Raw genomic sequence first — 19,110 nt, 5'->3', positions numbered from 1 at the left:
TGCCTCAGTGCTCCGTGCTCGGTCAGTTGGGTCTGAGGGGTGGGTTGGTCTGTACTGGTCTGGCCAGAGAGGAGTGGGGGGCGGGCGGGCGGGGGGAGGGGGGGGAGAAGAGAGATGGGCGGACCTTGTGGATGGACTGGGCTTCCCACCCTCCCCCCCCGCCCCCCCCAACCCCCACCGACCGTCCCCACCCAGGGATTCGATAGGAATGGCCAGCTCGCATGCAGGGATCACCCAGGTGGACGATGGAAAGTGCTACCATGGGCAGGAATTAGATGTTGCCAAACGATGCAGAGCACTGGAGTCCATCACAGAGCAGGTTGCCATCATCCTCCATCCCAAGGACCAGAACTGGTGTTGCTGCCAAATCAGGGCCTGCACCCTGTGTGCGGCAGGTATATATCATGGAGGGGATTGCAGGTGTGCGTTGGGGGGGGGGGCACAGGATGCAGTGACCATGCCTGTATAACCCCTGTTGCTCAGAATTCAACCCCCTAGCCAGTGTATGTCTCGAACATGTCGTCGAGTGTACTAGGATGAAGGCATCGTGCACACTGCCAGTGTATTGGGCAGAGGTGTGCATAATGCGCATCTGATGGTCATATATCAGCTGCACTTTCATCCAGTGCAACCCTTTCGGTTTGTGTAGAGCGGCCGGTCATCTGCAGGTGCTCATAGGGGAACATGCATCCCGTCGATCACCTCCTGGACCTGGGACATGGTGGCGATGGCAGCGAACCCTGCGGCCCAGGCATCCTTGGGCCTCGGTCCACATAGAAATTGACATATTGGGCCTCCGTGACGGCGCAGATGCACCTATGCACCGAGCTCTGTGAGATCCCGGTAAGTCCCCACTCACTCGGTGCCTGGAACGATCCTGTGGCGTAAAGGTTCAGGGTCACCGGGATGGCCACCAGGAGCAGGTGTCCACCCCCATTCCCCCACAGTCCCAGGTGTGCTATCATCTGGCAGACATGTCACACTGTCCCCCTGCTCAGCCTGAGCCTTCGACCGCATGCCCAGTCTGGTCGGTCCTCGAATGACAGGCATTGCCAGTACACACGAGTCCTCATCGGTGCTTCCTTTGCACCTCCTCCTCCTTAGCCTGTTGGGCGGCTGGCTCTCCATCCTGGGTGGCTGCTGCCTGTTCCTCTGGGGCACGCTTTGCTGCTACAGATTCCTCCTCGAGCAGCTCCAGCTCGTACAGCTCCAGGGCACCCCCCAGAGCTGCAACGGCGAGCACGAAGGCCACCATTGTTGGTTGAATTCCAATATCCAGTGTCTGCAGGGGGTTAAAGGCCGACATGTTAGCATGGTGCGTACCCCCATGCCCAAACAAGTCCAATGGGCTACACAGTGGCCCAGCTTGGCACTGCGGACTCTGCACCCCCCCCACCCCCCCATCTCCTCAACCCTGGCTCCGTAGGTGCCCGGCAACATGGGGGCCTCTGGCCCTGGCGCCCTTCCCTGCTGCCAGCGGTACTGTCGGATGGCGCTACCCTTGTTAGCGGTACGCTCCGCGGCCCCCCCGTAGGGGCTAAAGTGGGCGTTGCTCTTGAGTGAGCCGCGTGATGCACTGCCAGCGGGTGGCGGCCGGTTGTGGGGGGTGTGGCAGAGGGTGGAGTGGTGGGAGCACCCATACGGCCAGTGTCACTCTGCAGAACCCGGGGCTAAGGTGGGTGGTCAGTGGGGTGGGCATCAAGATGGTTGCCTTGCAGGCCGTGGCAATGGCGGTCCATGCCTGGAGACGGCCCCAATCCAGTAGGGGGTCACCCCGGCTACTCGGCCCATTCCCCCATCACCCCCTCCCCCAATCCTGGCAGGGCATCCCCACCCCCCCTCCCCCTGCAGCCAGCCTGGCCAGTGTCCGGCCCAGCAGCCCACAGTCACGCCTCTCTGTGTCCTACCTCCTCTCTCTTCCTCATCAGCCATGATGCCGGTTTCATGATTTTTAAAAGCACAAGTGAATGGTGCCTTTGGGAATTCGGCCCATCGGAGGCAGAGAATCGTGGAGGCCCCGGAGAATACCGGGTCAGGCCCGCTAATGATATGCAAACAGTGTTCACTGTACGTGCATTCCGGAACGCATTGGTGCTGCTGTCGAGGTGAGTGAGAACTGCGATTTGCTGGCAAATTGGCGCCCGCTGCTATTTCGGCAACGGAACTGTTTCTCCAGCTAATCGTGCTTCCCGTTTTCGGCTTCGGCCGACGGAGGATCCCGCCCTCATCTTTAACTTTTCACTGTGGCATAAAACAGCACAGAACATGGTAGAAATATGTTCAAGGATTTGTTAAAAAAGGAAAATCGGGCATTGAAGGTGGGCATTTTAAGGAAGAGGTTTAAAAAGGTGGTGAAATTGGCAGATAGCCTTTGGGAAATACATGAGCAAGGTGGGTGGATTGATTCGTAGGAGCTGTGCTGGGAGCAGCTGGTAGGCTTCATGGAACAAGTACATCTGATAAGGAATGGGGGCAGATAGGCAAGAAGCTGCAGAACCTGGGGTTGAGGACTGAGCTGTGCTCAGTTGAGAGTAATGGGCAGAGAGCCAAGGCTCATAATGAGAGGAGATATGTAAAATTAACTTTCCATATTAAAATGTTGCCAATTTCTTCAGTGTTCTATTGTGGAGAAACAAAGTGGCAATTGACAACTTAAAGAGGGAGTCTAGTTTCCGGGTGCGGCGATGACCAGCTGAGTCGCACGTTTCGGCAGCTCCCTGTGAAACGGACTTTTGGGCTCTTGATAGGAGCCCCCACGGCAATTTTGACGGCTAAAAACACTGTGCGGTAAACCAGAAGGGAATCCCCCCTGGATACGGATGGAAAAAGGAGGAGAAAGTGGCCAGATTGCAGTGGATCCTTTAGAACAGCGGCAAGGAAGGCAAGCAAAAACCAAGATGGCGTCGGAAGGTGGCAGTTTAACATGGGGCCCTGAACAACAAGAGTTCTTGAAATGCTGTGTGGAAGAGATCAAAAAGGAAATGAAGAAAGAGCTGTTGGCCCCGATACTACAGGCGATCGAAGGGCTAAAGGAGGAACAAAAGACCCAGGAGCGGGAGCTTCGGGTCGTGAAGGCAAAGACAGCCGAGAATGAGGACGATATACAGGGCCTGGTGGTGAAGACGGAGACGCAGGAAGCACATCAGAAACGATGTGTGGAAAGGTTGGAGGCACTGGAAAACAACGCAAGGAGGAACAACCTGAGGATTCTTGGTCTTCCTGAAGGTGTGGAGGGAGCGGACGTCGGGGCATATGTGAGCACGATGCTGCACTCGTTAATGGGAGTGGAGGCCCCGGCGGGTCCGTTGGAGGTGGAGGGAGCATACCGAGTGATGGCGCGAGGACCGAGAGCAGGAGAAATTCCCAGAGCCATAGTGGTGAGATTCCTCCGTTTTAAGGATAGAGAAATGGTCCTTAGATGGGCGAAGAAAACTCGGAGCAGTAAATGGGAGAACGCGGTGATCCGCGTTTATCAAGACTGGAGTGCGGAGGTGGCGAGAAGGAGGGCGAGCTTTAATCGGGCCAAGGCGGTGCTTCATAAAAAGAAGATAAAATTTGGAATGCTGCAACCGGCAAGACTGTGGGTCACATATCGAGGGAGGCACCACTACTTTGAGACGGCGGATGAAGCGTGGACTTTTATTGTGGAAGAAAAACTGGAATGAGCGGGTTATTAAAAAGAACGTTCGAACAAAGTGGTGGGGCGAATGTGGGGGGCAAAAAAAGAGGGGTTTTATGTACTAATCCTGCGATGTGGTAACTTTTCTCTCTCCCACAGGTGGTGATGGGGGGAGGAGGGGAGGTGGAGGAGATGGGGCGTTGGCCATTGGGGGCGGGGCCAAGGGAGAAGCGCGGGCTTGGTTCCCGCGCTATGATAATCATGGCGGGAATAGAGAAGCAGGAAGGAGGGGGCGTCGCACGGTGCGAGCCGAGGTCACGGGGGGAAGCCGAGGTCAGCCAGAGTTTGCTGACTTCTGGGAGCAACATGGGGGGAGTAATTACGCTAGCGGGGGATCTAGCGGGGGGGGGGTGGGAGGGGGGAATTACTGGGTTGCTGCTGCTGGGGAGAGGGGGGAGCTGGTATGGGAGAGGATGGGCACCGCCTGGGGGAGATACAGCTGCGTGGGAACCGGGTGAGGAGCTGGAAAAAGGTGATGGCTAATCGACAAGGGAAGGAAGCCCCCCAACTCGGCTGATCACGTGGAACGTGAGAGGGCTGAACGGGCCGATAAAGAGGGCACGGGTACTCGCACACCTTAAGAAACTTAAGGCAGATGTGGTTATGTTACAGGAAACGCACCTGAAACTGATAGACCAGGTTAGGCTACGCAAAGGATGGGTGGGGCAGGTGTTCCATTCGGGGCTAGATGCGAAAAACAGGGGGGTGGCTATATTAGTGGGGAAGCGGGTAATGTTCGAGGCAAAGACTATAGTGGCGGATAACGGGGGCAGATACGTGATGGTGAGTGGCAAACTACAGGAGGAGACGGTGGTTTTGGTAAACATATATGCCCCGAACTGGGATGATGCCAATTTTATGAGGCGGATGCTAGGACGCATTCCGGACCTAGAGATGGGAAAGCTGATAATGGGGGGAGATTTTAATACGGTGTTGGAACCAGGGCTGGATAGGTCGAAGTCCAGGACTGGAAGGAGGCCGGCAGCAGCCAAGGTACTTAAAGATTTTATGGAGCAGATGGGAGGTGTAGACCCGTGGAGATTTAGCAGACCTAGGAGTAAGGAGTTCTCGTTTTTCTCCTATGTCCATAAAGTCTACTCGCGAATAGACTTTTTTGTGCTGGGTAAGGCATTGATCCCGAAGGTGAGGGGAACGGAGTATACGGCTATAGCCATTTCGGATCACGCTCCACACTGGGTGGACTTGGAGATAGGGGAGGAAACAGGAGGGCGCCCACCCTGGAGAATGGACATGGGACTAATGGCAGATGAGGGGGTGTGTCTAAGGGTGAGGGGGTGCATTGAAAAGTACTTGGAACTCAATGATAATGGGGAGGTCCAGGTGGGAGTGGTCTGGGAGGCGTTGAAGGCGGTGGTTAGAGGGGAGCTGATATCAATAAGGGCACATAAAGGGAAGCAGGAGAGTAAGGAACGGGAGAGGTAGCTGCAAGAACTTTTGAGGGTGGACAGACAATATGCGGAAGCACCGGAGGAGGGACTGTACAGGGAAAGGCAAAGGCTACATGTAGAATTTGACTTGCTGACTACAGGCACTGCAGAGGCACAATGGAGGAAGGCACAGGGTGTACAGTACGAATATGGGGAGAAGGCGAGCAGGTTGCTGGCACACCAATTGAGGAAAAGGGGAGCAGCGAGGGAAATAGGGGGAGTGAGGGATGAGGAAGGAGAGATGGAGCGGGGAGCGGAGAGAGTGAATGGAGTGTTCAAGACATTTTATAAAAAATTATATGAAGCTCAACCCCCGGATGGGAGGGAGAGAATGATGGGCTTCTTGGATCGGCTGGAATTTCCCAAGGTGGAAGAGCAGGAAAGGGTGGGACTGGGAGCACAGATCGAGGTAGAAGAAGTGGTGAAAGGAATTAGGAGCATGCAGGCGGGAAAGGCCCCGGGACCGGATGGATTCCCAGTCGAATTCTATAGAAAATATGTGGACTTGCTCGCCCCGGTACTGACGAGGACCTTTAATGAGGCAAAGGAAAGGGGACAACTGCCCCCGACTATGTCTGAAGCAACGATATCGCTTCTCTTAAAGAAGGAAAAGGACCCGCTACAATGCGGGTCCTATAGACCTATTTCCCTCCTAAATGTAGATGCCAAGGTCCTGGCCAAGGTAATGGCAATGAGAATAGAGGAATGTGTCCCGGGGGTCGTCCACGAGGACCAAACTGGGTTTGTGAAGGGGAGACAGCTGAACACGAATATACGGAGGTTGTTAGGGTCAATGATGATGGCCCCACCAGAGGGAGAAACGGAGATAGTAGTGGCGATGGATGCCGAGAAAGCATTTGATAGAGTGGAGTGGGATTATTTGTGGGAGGTGTTGAGGAGATTTGGTTTTGGAGAGGGGTATGTTAGATGGGTGCAGCTGTTGTATAGAGCCCCAGTGGCGAGCGTGGTCACGAATGGACGGGGATCTGCATATTTTCGGCTCCATAGAGGGACAAGGCAGGGATGCCCTCTGTCCCCATTATTGTTTGCACTGGCGATTGAGCCCCTGGCGATAGCGTTGAGGGGTTCCAAGAAGTGGAGGGGAGTACTTAGGGGAGAAGAGCACCGGGTATCTTTGTATGCGGACGATTTGCTACTATACGTGGCGGACGCGGCGGAGGGGATGCCAGAAATAATGCGGATACTTGGGGAGTTTGGGGATTTTTCAGGGTATAAATTGAACATGGGGAAAAGTGAGTTGTTTGTGGTGCATCCAGGGGAGCAGAGTAGAGAAATAGAGGACCTACCGTTGAGGAAGGTAACAAGGGACTTTCGTTACCTGGGGATCCAGATAGCTAAGAATTGGGGCACATTGCATAGGTTAAATTTAACGCGGTTGGTGGAACAGATGGAGGAAGATTTCAAGAGATGGGATATGGTATCCCTGTCAATGGCAGGGAGGGTGCAGGCGGTTAAGATGGTGGTCCTCCCGAGATTCCTCTTTGTGTTTCAGTGTCTCCCGGTGGTGATCACGAAGGCTTTTTTTAAAAGGATTGAAAAGAGCATCATGGGTTTTGTGTGGGCCAGGAAGACCCCGAGAGTGAGGAAGGGATTCTTACAGCGTAGCAGGGATAGGGGGGGGCTGGCACTACCGAGCCTAAGTGAGTATTATTGGGCCGCTAATATTTCAATGGTGAGTAAGTGGATGGGAGAGGAGGAGGGAGCGGCGTGGAAGAGATTAGAGAGGGCGTCCTGTAGGGGGACTAGCCTACAGGCTATGGTGACAGCCCCATTGCCGTTCTCACCGAGGAACTACACCACAAGCCCGGTGGTGGTGGCTACACTGAAGATTTGGGGACAGTGGAGACGGCATAGGGGAAAGACTGGAGCCTTGGGGGGGGTCCCCGATAAGAAACAACCATAGGTTTGCCCCGGGGGGAATGGATGGGGGATATGGAATGTGGCAAAGAGCAGGAATAACGCAACTGAAAGATCTGTTTGTGGATGGGAAGTTCGCGAGTCTGGGAGCGCTGACCGAGAAATATGGGTTGCCCCAAGGGAATGCATTCAGGTATATGCAACTGAGGGCTTTTGCGAGGCAACAGGTGAGGGAATTCCCGCAGCTCCCGACACAAGAGGTGCAGGACAGAGTGATCTCAAAGACATGGGTGGGGGATGGTAAGGTGTCAGATATATATAGGGAAATGAGGGACAAAGGGGAGACTATGGTAGATGAACTAAAAGGGAAATGGGAAGAAGAGCTGGGGGAGGAGATCGAGGAGGGGCTGTGGGCAGATGCCCTAAGCAGGGTAAACTCGTCGTCCTCGTGTGCCAGGCTAAGCCTGATTCAGTTTAAGGTATTACACAGGGCACATATGACTGGAGCACGGCTCAGTAAATTTTTTGGGGTGGAGGATAGGTGTGCGAGGTGCTCGAGAAGCCCAGCGAATCATACCCATATGTTTTGGTCATGCCCGGCACTACAGGGGTTTTGGATGGGGGTGACAAAGATGCTTTCAAAAGTAGTAGGAGTCCGGGTCGAACCAAGCTGGGGGTTGGCTATATTTGGGGTTGCACAAGAGCCGGGAGTGCAGGAGGCGAGAGAGGCCGATGTTTTGGCCTTTGCGTCCCTAGTAGCCCGGCGCAGGATATTGCTAATGTGGAAAGAAGCCAAGCCCCCGGGGGTGGAGACCTGGATAAATGACATGGCAGGGTTTATAAAGCTAGAGCGGATTAAGTTCGTCCTAAGGGGGTCGGCTCAAGGGTTCACCAGGCGGTGGCAACCGTTCGTCGAATACCTCGCAGAAAGATAGACAGAATGGGAAAAAGAAGGCAGCAGCCCAGGATCGGGGGGGGGGGGGGGTGGGGGGGGGGGGGTGGGGGTGGGGGTGGGGGGGGGGGGGGGAGGAGGAACCAGAAGGACTCTCAGGGTTGTTAATATATACTGTATAGTATGTATAGGTCTTTGCTACAGATAATTATATATTGGACTGTTAAATTATATTTTTGGAGAGTGTTACTTGTGACAAGGCAGTTGCCAATTAGGGCTAGTTTTCATTTTTGTTATTTATTATTTATTCATTTTTTGTTTATAAAATAGGTCATTGTTATTTGTGTTGTTATAATATTGTGTAAAGGATGCACAATGTACTGTGTTGGTTGACCAAAAATTTTCAATAAAATATTTAATTTAAAAAAAAAAGAGGGAGTCTAGCTTCAAAATTACCTTTTAAAAATGTTTCAAAGTCACTATTGAAACGTTTGAGGGTGAATGCTTTCTTTATATATCGGCAATTTTAGCAAAAGGAATCAGTCAACTTCAAAAAACAGGAGCAGCAGTGGTTAGCACTGTTGCATCACGGCGCTGAGGTCCCAGGATCATATCCCGGCCACGGGTCACTGTTTGCATGTGTCTACGTGGGTCTCACCCCCACAACCCAAAGATATGCAGGGTAGGTAAATTGGCCACGCTAAAAAAAATTGGATACTCTAAATTTATTTTTATAAACTTGTAAAATCCATCCTTGGCTTTTTAATGCACTGCCCTGCGAGAAAATAAGCTATACAGACCAGAAAGTTCCAGGTTCATGCTGGATTAGCAGTTTCAGCCAAGACACAGATGCTGAGAAGTTGTTTCCCCTTTAGGGAGAGTCTGGGACCAGAGGGCATAATCTCAGTGTAAGGGGTCGCCCATTTAAGACAGAGATGAGGAGGCATTTCTTCTCTCAGAAGGTAGTGAATCTATGGAATTCTTTACCGCAGAGGGATGTAGAGGCCGAGTCGTTAAGTATGTTCAAGGCTGAGAGAGACAGATTTTAATCAGTAAGGGGGAAGGGGCCATGGTGACACAGTGGTTAGCACTTTGCCTCACAATGTCAGAGACTCCGGTTCATGTCTGACATTGGAGGACTGTCTGTGTGGAGTTTGCACGTTCTCCCCATGTCTGCGGGGCTTTCCACCGAGTACTCCAGTTTCCTCCCACAGTCCAAAGATGTGCAGGTTAGGTGGGGTTACAGGGATAGGGTGGGGGAGTTGGCCGAGGTAGGGTGCTCTTTCAGAGGGTCGGTGCAAACCTGATGGGCTAAATGCCTTCCTTCTGCACTGTAGGGATTCGAAGAAGCTTACTACCACCTTCTCAAGAGCAATTAAGAATGGGTAACAAATAGGATTGGTTAATTAATAGAAAGCAAAGAGTGGGGATTAATGGGTGTTTCTCTGGTTGGTAATCAGTAGCTAGTGATGTCCCTCAGGGTTCAGTGTTGGGCCAACAATTGTTTACAATTTACATAGATGATTTGGAGGTGGGGACCAAGGGCAATGTGTCCAAGTTTGCAGACGACACTAAGATGAGTGGTAAAGCAAAAAGTGCAGAGGATACTGGAAGTCTGCAGAGGGATTTGGATAGATTAAGTGAATGGGCTAGGGTCTGGCAGATGGAATACAATGTTGACAAATGTGAGGTTATCCATTTTGGTAGGAACAACAGCAAAAGGGATTATTATTTAAGTGATAAAATATTAAAACATGCTGCTGTGCAGAGGGACCTGGGTGTCCTAGTGCATCAGTCGCAATAAGTTGGTTTACAGGTGGAACAGGTGATTAATAAGGCAAATGGAGTTTTGTCCTTCATTGCTAGAGGGATGGAGTTTAAGACTAGGGAGGTTATGCTGCAACTGTATAAGGTGTTAGTGAGGCCACACCTGGAGTATTGTGTTCAGTTTTGCTCTCCTTACCTGAGAAAGGATGTACTGGTGCTGGAGGGTGTGCAGAGGAGATTCACTAGGTTAATTCCAGAGTTGAGGGGGTTGGATTACGAGGAGAGGTTGAGTAGACTGGGGCTGTACTCGTTGGCATTTAGAAGGATGCGGGGGGGGGGGGGGGGGGGATCTTATAGAAACATATAAAATTATGAAGGGAATAGATAGGATAGATGCGGGGAGGTTGTTTCCACTGGTGGGTGAAAGCAGAACTAGGGGGCATAGCCTCAAAATAAGGGGAAGTAGATTTAGGACTGAGTTCAGGAGGAACTTCTTCACCTAAAGGGTTGTGAATCTATGGAATTCCCTACCCAGTGACGCAGTTGAGGCTCCTTCATTAAATGTTTTCAAGATAAAAATAGATAGTTTTTTGAAGAATAAAGGAATAAAGGGTATGGTGTTCGGGCGGGAAAGTGGAGCTGAGTCCACAAAAGATCAGCCAGGATCTCATTGAATGGCGGAGCAGGCTCGAAGGGCCAGGTGGCCTACTCCTGCTCCTCAAACTTTTGTGCTGGTTTGGCTGATTCAGATGGTTTGTGCTGATATTAGTGCAGTAGCCAGCAGAAATTTTATCCCCTGCTGAGTTCATTGATAAAGGAATCAGAGAGTGCAGATACAATAAACCTACTGCTTCTGGTGGAGGAACCCAGAACTTGGGGCACAATAGAACAAACAAAGAACAAAGAAATGTACAGCACAGGAACAGGCCCTTCGGCCCTCCAAGCCCGTGCCGACCATGCTGCCCGACTAAACTACAATCTTCTACACTTCCTGGGTCCGTATCCCTCTACTCCCATCCTATTCATGTATTTGTCAAAATGCCCCTTAAATGTCACTATCGTCCCTGCTTCCACCACCTCTTCCGGTAGCGAGTTCCAGGCACCCACTACCCTCTGCGTAAAAAACTTGCCTCGTACATCTACTCTAAACCTTGCCCCTCTCACCTTAAACCTATGCCCCCTAGTAATTGACCCCTCTACCCTGGGGAAAAGCCTCTGACTATCCACTCTGTCTATGCCCCTCATAATTTTGTATACCTCTATCAGGTCTCCCCTCAACCTCCTTCGTTCCAGTGAGAACAAACCGAGTTTATTCAACCGCTCCTCATAGCTAATGCCCTCCATACCAGGCAACATTCTGGTAAATCTCTTCTGCACCCTCTCTAAAGCCTCCACATCCTTCTGGTAGTGTGGCGACCAGAATTGAACACTATACTCCAAGTGTGGCCTAACTAAGGTTCTCTTCAGCTGCAACATGACTTGCCAATTCTTCTACTCAATGCCCCGGCCAATGAAGGCAAGCATGCCGTATGCCTTCTTGACTACCTTCTCCACCTGTGTTGCCCCTTTCAATGATCTGTGGACCTGTACTCCTAGATCTCTTTGACTTTCAATACTCTTGAGAATGCTACCATTCACTTATATTCCCTACCTGCATTAGACCTTCCAAAATGCATTACCTCAGATTTGTCCGGATTAAACTCGATCTGCCATCTCTCCGCCCAAGTCTCCAAACGATCTAAATCCTGCTGTATCCTCTGACAGTCCTCATCGCTATCCGCAATTCCACCAACCTTTGTGTCGTCTGCAAACTTACTAATCAGACCAGTTACATTTTCCTCCAAATCATTTATATATACTACAAACAGCAAAGGTCCCAGCACTGATCCCTGTGGAACACCACTGGTCACAGCCCTCCAATTAGAAAAGCATCCTTCCATTGCTACTCTCTGCCTTCTATGACCTAGCCAGTTCTGTATCCACCTTGCCAGCTCCCCCCTGATCCCGTGTGACTTCACCTTTTGGACTAGTCTACCATGAGGGACCTTGTCAAAGTCCATATAGACAACATCCACTGCCCTACCTGCATCAATCATCTTAGTGACCTCCTCGAAAAACTCTATCAAGTTAGTGAGACACGACCTCCCCTTCACAAAACCATGCTGCCTCTCACTAATACGTCCATTTGCTTCCAAATGGGAGTAGATCTCAAAATTGGGGCAAGGACATTGAAAAATGATGTGCTATTAAACTCTAAGGGTAATATAAATTCTGAAGGGCCCCCTTCCCCAAAAGGCTTTGGAAGCTGGGTCAATTTCAATTTTCAAGGCATGAGTTTCAAGCAATATGGGGTGGAAAAACAGAACTAGGGTACAGATCAGTCACGATCCAAGAGCATAACAAAATAAATAGGAGTGAACTGCTCTACCACTTAATACAATCATGCCCCATCTTATATCTCAGCTACACCTTCCCACCATATCCAATTGTCTCTAAACTCCCTTTGTGTCCAAAAATCTATCCATCTCTGTAACGAATATAGCCAACAACTGATCCACCATGGTTCTCTGGAGTAGGAGTTCCAAGAATATTTTTTTAAGTATTTCAAATAAATTAAATGTATTTTTTCATGGATTGTGGGTGTTGATGGCTGGGCCAGCGTTTGTTGCCCATCCCTAATTGCCCTTCAACTGAGTAAACTATTTCAGAGGACAGTTAAGAATCAAACACATTGCTTTGGGTCTAGAGTCCCATGTAGGCCAGACCAAGTAAAGGCGGCAGATTTCCTTCTCTGAAGGGCATTAGTGAACCAGATGGGTTTTTACAACAATCGCCAATGGTTTCATGATCACCATTACAGAGACTAGCTTTTAATAATAATAATCTTTATTATTGTCACAAGTAGGCTTACATTAATACTTCAATGAGGTTACTGTGAAAATCTCCCAGTCTCCACTTTCCAGCGCCTGTTCGGATACACAGGAAGAATTCAAAATGTCCACATTACCTAACGGTATGCCTTTTGGGACTTGTGGGAGGAAACCTGAGCATCTGGAGGAAACCCACGCAGACAGGGGGAGAACGTGCAGACTCCTTACAGACAGTGACCCAAGCCGGAAATCGAACCTGCTGCTGTGAAGCAACAGTGCTAACCACTGTGCTACCGTGCCGCCCCGCTGAATTTAAATTCCACCAGTATCTCACCATTTAAAAAAACATTCTGCTTTATAATTTCTCCAAAGTCGGTAGCTTCTCTCCTCACCACATTATATTCCATTTACAACATTCTTTCTCACTCACTTAACCTATCTAGATCTCTTTGCATCCTCCTCATGGCTTACTTTCCCACCTAGCTTTGTATCATCAGTAAACTTGGATATGTTACCTTTCGTCCCCTCATCTAAATCATTGATGTAAACATTGGTAAGCTAATGTAAAATAGCTGAGCACCGAACAGTATACCATCAGTTACAGCCTGCTAACCTGTAAATTACTCGTTTATTTCTACTCTTGGTTTTCTGATCAGTAACTAATCCTCAATCTATGCTGATATATTATCCCCACTCCCAAAGGCTGTAATTTTGTGTAATAACTTCTTGTTTGGCACCTTATTAAATGCTAAGCTACATTACATCCACAGAGTTCTGTAGAAGGGTTATATGGTATTGTAGTCAATTAGGAGCCCTGAAAAGGTGAGTCAAAAGTAGTTTATTTCCTACTCATAGTTAGGAAATACAACGACTAAGCAACACTCCAAATCCCAGCCGGAACTATCCTGAGATGCCGGCTCTTTCATGGGCCGGCTTTTACTTCGGGGAATTAACAAGCCCACTGTTGGGCCTCTGTATTTCCCCACGAGGAGATCAATCAGGCCGTCCCCGTGGGTCTCGTGGGGGTTATAACATATGGACTCAAAGCGTTAACTCTGTTTCTCTCTTTAGAGGTGCTGCCAGACCTGCTGAGATTATCCAGAATGTTCTGTTTTTATATATGTTATATATTATGCCCCTGATAAATTCTGTCAATAAACTTTATAAAAGATTTGTAAAACAGCTTTATAAACTGTGTTAGCTTTGCCCAATCATATCGTGATTTTCTAAGTTACCATGTCGCTGATAATAGACCAAAATATTTTCCTATGACTGATGTCAGGCTAACCAGTCTGTAGCTCCTGTTCTCTATCCCTTCTTTCTCGAACAGCAGGGTTATGTTTTGTTGCCTTCCAATCCACGCAGACTGTACGGGAATCCAGTGAGTTCTGGCAGGCCAAAAGCCATGAATCCACTGTATCTGCAGCTGCATCGTTTAAAGCTCATGGATACAGCCCATTAGGTCCAAACTTGAGGGACTAAATAGCCTATTCCTGTTCCTATGTACGCTTTTTAATGTGATTTTTACGGAACCGAGAGGGTGAATGCCGCACATGGTGCCACAAGATTGTATGGGCCCTTTCCCCAAATCACACCATTCCAAAGATGTCCCTGTAGGATCAGCTCTATTGAGGAGCGTTCTGGCCCCATTCACCTGATTTGATTTATTACTGTCACATGTATTAATATACAGTGAAAAGTGTTGTTTCTTGCATGCTATACAGACAACGCACACCATGCATAGGGAAGGAAGGAGAGACTACAGAATGTAATGTTACAGTCATAACTAGGATGTAGAGAAAAGATAACATTGTTAGAGAGTTTAAAACAGTTAGAATGAAGTTTTAGAGGCATAGAACGAGAGCAAAAGATAGAATTAGAGGGTATTCTGGGCACAGCTTGCAAGAAGTCACCTAGCTCCGACATCATCTTGGATTCATCCAACGAGATGCCATCTGCACTGTTGAAAGGTTCACCAATTTTGTGACGCCTAATCAACAAAATTATTCAGGCTCCCACCAATGACACCAAGTAGGGCAATACCCCACTCACCACATATACGCGGAACATGAGAATCACTCAGTATTTTAGGTTTCAAGGTTGTCTTTACTCCACCTATAGTACTGCTCATGTATTTAGTTCAATGACTCAGACTCAACATAACCTTAGGGGCAGCACGGTAGCACAGTGGTTAGCACTATGGCTTCACAGCGCCAGGGTCCCAGGTTCGATTCCCCGTGGGTCACTGTCTGTGTGGAGTTTGCACGTTCTCCCCGTGTGTGCGTGGGTTTCCTCCGGGTGCTCCGGTTTCCTCCCACAGTCCAAAGATGTGCAGGTTAGGTGGATTGGCCACGCTAAATTGCCCTTCGGTTAGATGGGGTTGCTGGGTTACGGGGATAGGGTGGAGGCATGGGCTGGAGTGGGATGCTCAGCCGGTGCAGACTCGATGGGCCGAATGGCCTTCTTCCGCACTGTAAATTCTATGATTCTATGATTCTAGAACCTGTGCAAAGACACACAACAAGGCTCTCAGTGTTTGCATTATAAACTTCCTTCTGTTTGGAGTACAGTGTCGTACATCATTTCTCTTAAAATAAATGACTGTGGGGCAGTGAAAATAATGTAAAACCTAATTTATTTCCTGTATCAATAACGTGACAATAATAATGATGGATATTTCCATTGTCATCAAATCCAATCTCATGGATGACTTACCCCGTAAGTGACGAGCAAGGCCTTTGGTTTTAATAATTGACCAACACCCTTGAACAGACCCTGCAGGAAACAGAGAAGTGCAAATAATTATAATGTAATCGTGTTAAACACAATAATTGGTTTTTTTTTCCCAAAACATCTTTTCATCTTTCCTTTCAAACTTCTCTGTTGTGCACAGTGAGAATTATTTAGTTGGTGTCGTCTTTATTCAAAACTAAGCTTTCAGAGGAGATGTTTCGAGAGAGTGGGAATGTGTATTTCCCTCGCTTAGCAATGTCAAGGCAGTTGTGAGTTATATCCTTGGCTCACAGCGAGAGGGAAAACCCCAAAGACAGATGGCATAGGGTTATATAAACAGTATTTAGAGGGGTAAAGAGAGAGACTACAAGATTTTTCGCCTGAGGTTTATTGCATCTTATTGGCGATAATTGGAAAAATCCACAACCAATCATTAACAGCAGTAGATACAGGTGCTGCAGATCCCAGCAACTAGTGTTGACAGAATCCGGTCCTAGCTCTTGAGTGAACTGTTGAAGTGCCAAATACCTTGCCTATTTTTGTAATAAACATCTTCAAGGATGCAATCATTTGCTGCAGTAAGTCACCAATAAAATCTGTTTGCCAAGTACACCAATAAGGACTTCAAACGGCAGAGAGAATCAGAGAGTTTATCTGATGAAAATTGAATTTCCGTCCATTAATTTTGGATATTTGGTATGTATGTCTCTTGAAAAGTGATGGCAACCAACCTCAAAGTAGATCAAAGCATTTCACTGACAATCCTGGCTCGCAGCTAGAGAATTACCAATATTTATACTTGCATTTCTCCTGCAACGTAAGGTGCAATTTCCGATTGTTACCATATGTGAAGACTAGTTTGAAAATGTAGAAAAGGAAATATGATTGTTGAAAGCCACTGAACAGTATAGAATAGCTTCACAGATATAGGTTGGAAATTGAGAGCCATTCACACATTGAGGTGTTAAAGAGGGAAGCATTTCTTCAATAAGAAATGCAGACTTCTCTTCCCCCAAAAAACCTGTGGATGCAAGGTCAATGAGAATTTTCAAGACCAAATTATTACATGTTTATTACAGGTAAGTGTATCTAATGATATGAATAAAAGACAGGTAAATTACATGTTGGTAATTATCAATCTAACTGAATAGTGGAACAAGGTAGAGAGACTGAATTGACCTTCTCCAGTCCTATGTAAATCCAACAGCAGAATTGTGAAATTAAATTCACTCATTGCATGTGTTAGCACCAGAAAAATCACAAAAGCTCAAATGTTATTAAAACTGAGTTAATTCACGAATGCCCTTCAGGACGATGAGACTGTGGTCCGCATGCAAGCCCTGCTCATTACATACTTGATTCTTACTGTTCTTTGAAGTGGCTGTGTGAGTGACCCCTCTGAAAACAATCACCTACCAAACATCAAAACTAAAGATAGGAAAGGATGGACCTCTTGACGTAGGCCCAACAACGCAGAACCAACTTAGGCAATGTCAGTCCATTCAATCTCAAAGTCCTTCTCACTAACAACTCGAGATTGGTACAAGTTAATGATAGTTGTACTCTGAGTACATTTTATGTGCCGTGTGTATAATCTGTAAAATGCACCAGAGCAACTCACCAATCTTAAATCGCCATACGCTCTCAAACAACTAATGTGAATTTTCTGAAGTGGAAAAAAAATGTACTCTTTGTTATCACCAGTGAAGTAAAATAGATTACATTAAAGAGAACTCAAGAATCTTTTAGCGATGTACAAATAGTCAAAAGAGGGGTAGAGTCGATTCTATACCAAAAATGAAATCATTATAAAAGTCAGAGAGCTTGGCTGAGGTACTATTTGTTTTCTTTATCCTTTTATGGGATGCGATAGTCGCTAGCAAGGCCAGCATTTCCTGCCCACCCCCAATTGCCCTTGAACTGATGGACTTGTTAGGCCATTTCAGAGAGCAGCTAAGAGTTAACAATATTTTTAAAACTTCATTCATGGTATGGGTTTGTGGAGGCTAGGCCAGCATGTTCTGGCAGAGCTTAAAGTGGTGAAGCTGCTCACACCAGACAGGGTGCACCCTAGGGATTCAGGGTGAAAATTGCAAAGACTCTGACCGCAATCCTTTAATCTTCATAAATCAGAGTGGCGGTGAGGGCGGAGAGGAGTTCAGCCGCGAGCGGGGCAATCGGCAACCAGTCCACAACGGTGCAGAAATGGCTGATCAACTACCAGAGGAGCAAATTGCTGAATTCAAAGAGGCTTTTTCACTCTTTGACAAAGATGGGGATGGTACCATAACAACAAAAGAACTTGGGACAGTTATGAAATCACTAGGACAGAACCCAACTGAGGCAGAACTACAGGATATGATCAATGAGGTTGATGCTGATGGAAATGGAACAATTGACTTTCCAGAATTCCTGACAATGATGGCAAGAAAAATGAAAGATACAGATAGTGAGGAAGAAATCAGAGAAGCATTCAGAGTGTTTGATAAGGATGGTAATGGTTACATTAATGCTGCAGAACTTCGTCATGTAATGACAAACCTTGGAGAAAAATTGACAGATGAAGAAGTTGATGAAATGATCAGAGAAGCAGATATTGATGGTGATGGTCAAGTGAACTATGAAGAGTTTGTGCAAATGATGACTGCAAAGTGAAGATCTTGTACAGAAAACCTTTTAATTTTCTTGTAAAAAAAAAATAAGCATTGTTTATTTGCCTTTCCTTTGTTTGTAATTTCTGTAATGTTTCTCTCCTGCCCCAACTGTCTATAACATGTGCATGTATAGTGGGTAGAGTAAGTCCATGTTATTTTCCTTCCCTTCAACAATATCTTCTTGTCATTGTTTTCTTTCACATTTGAGACAAGACTTTGGTGTAACAAAAGTTGCATGTGGCTTTATCTTGAAGTGCATCCAAGCTCTTCTACACACTCAAAGCTACATAAGGACTTGTGGTTTAACGAGGGATCATCTGGGTATGCTGCTGTGAGGAAACGGCTGGTATCAGCATGTGTTGCATTGCTGTTTAAATGCAGAGTTATCACTCTGCATAGAGTAAGGACAGAAAGCCTAAAATTTCTCAGCATTGCACTATAACAAAACGGGTGTATCATCCAGGTACTCGTACACTAAACCTTTTTGTATTTGCTGTTCCATACAAGGAAGCATTCTTGTTTTCTTACTGTACTCTTTCAAAATTTTGTTTAGCCACTTAGTTCTTTCTGAAATCTGCTTTGGCACTGACATGCCTGAAATCCATTCCAAGTTGTATATTTTTTTCCAATAAAACTACAAATTACCCCCCCAAAAAAAAAAAAATCTTCATAAACCATGGGATTGGACTTTAAATGCAAATTGTGTTTGATGTTATCCTAAACTGACTACCTTGACTGAATTCTTCAATTAAGTAACCGATGAGGGTAATACGGTTGATGTTGTATATATGGACTTTTAAAAGATGCTTGACTAAGCACCACATATTAGACTTGTTAGTAAAATTGAAGCGCATAGAATAAAAGGAGCCGTGGTTAGCACTGTTGCTTCACAGCTCCAGGGTCCCAGGTTCGATTCCCGGCTTGGGTCACTGTCTGTGCAGAGTCTGCACATTCTCCCTGTGTCTGTGTGGGGTTCCTCCGGGTACTCCAGTTTCATCCCACACTCTAAAGATGTGTAGGTTAGGTTGATTGGCCATGATAAACTGCCCTTAGTGTCCAAAAAGATGAGGGCTTAGATGAGGTCACTGAGTTACGGGGATAGGGTGGAGGTGAGGGCTTAAGTAGGATGCTCTTTCCAAGGGCTGGTGCAGACTCGATGGGCTGAATGGCCTCCTTCTGCACTGTAAAT

The 19,110-nt window shown here is 47.5% G+C and overlaps 2 protein-coding genes across 2 annotated transcripts in view; one reads left to right on the top strand and one right to left on the bottom strand.

Moving 5' to 3' along the window:
• mettl26 (methyltransferase like 26) overlaps positions 1-19,110 on the bottom strand; it is a 61,684-nt gene that overhangs the window by 22,283 nt on the left and 20,291 nt on the right. The window contains exon 3 of the mRNA XM_072480811.1: positions 15,250-15,309. Within this exon, the coding sequence (XP_072336912.1) occupies positions 15,250-15,309 (60 nt within the window). The remainder of the gene's footprint in view (positions 1-15,249; positions 15,310-19,110) is intronic.
• On the top strand, positions 17,407-18,080 carry LOC140394026 (calmodulin-1-like). The gene has a single exon (XM_072480810.1). It carries the CDS (start codon positions 17,473-17,475, stop codon positions 17,920-17,922), a length of 450 nt encoding a protein of 149 aa, XP_072336911.1. The 5' UTR covers positions 17,407-17,472; the 3' UTR covers positions 17,923-18,080.

This window comes from Scyliorhinus torazame, chromosome 17 (genome assembly GCF_047496885.1).
Source record: "Scyliorhinus torazame isolate Kashiwa2021f chromosome 17, sScyTor2.1, whole genome shotgun sequence".
In the NCBI taxonomy this organism is placed as follows: Eukaryota; Metazoa; Chordata; class Chondrichthyes; order Carcharhiniformes; family Scyliorhinidae; genus Scyliorhinus; species Scyliorhinus torazame.
The sequence above is the reverse complement of the archived record's forward strand: the minus strand, read 5'-3'. Positions and strand labels throughout refer to the sequence as shown.

Excerpts from the sequence above, each read along its gene's own strand:
- LOC140394026 (XM_072480810.1), top strand. The coding sequence starts at position 17,473 with ATGGCTGATCAACTACCAGAGGAGCAAATTGCTGAATTCAAAGAGGCT.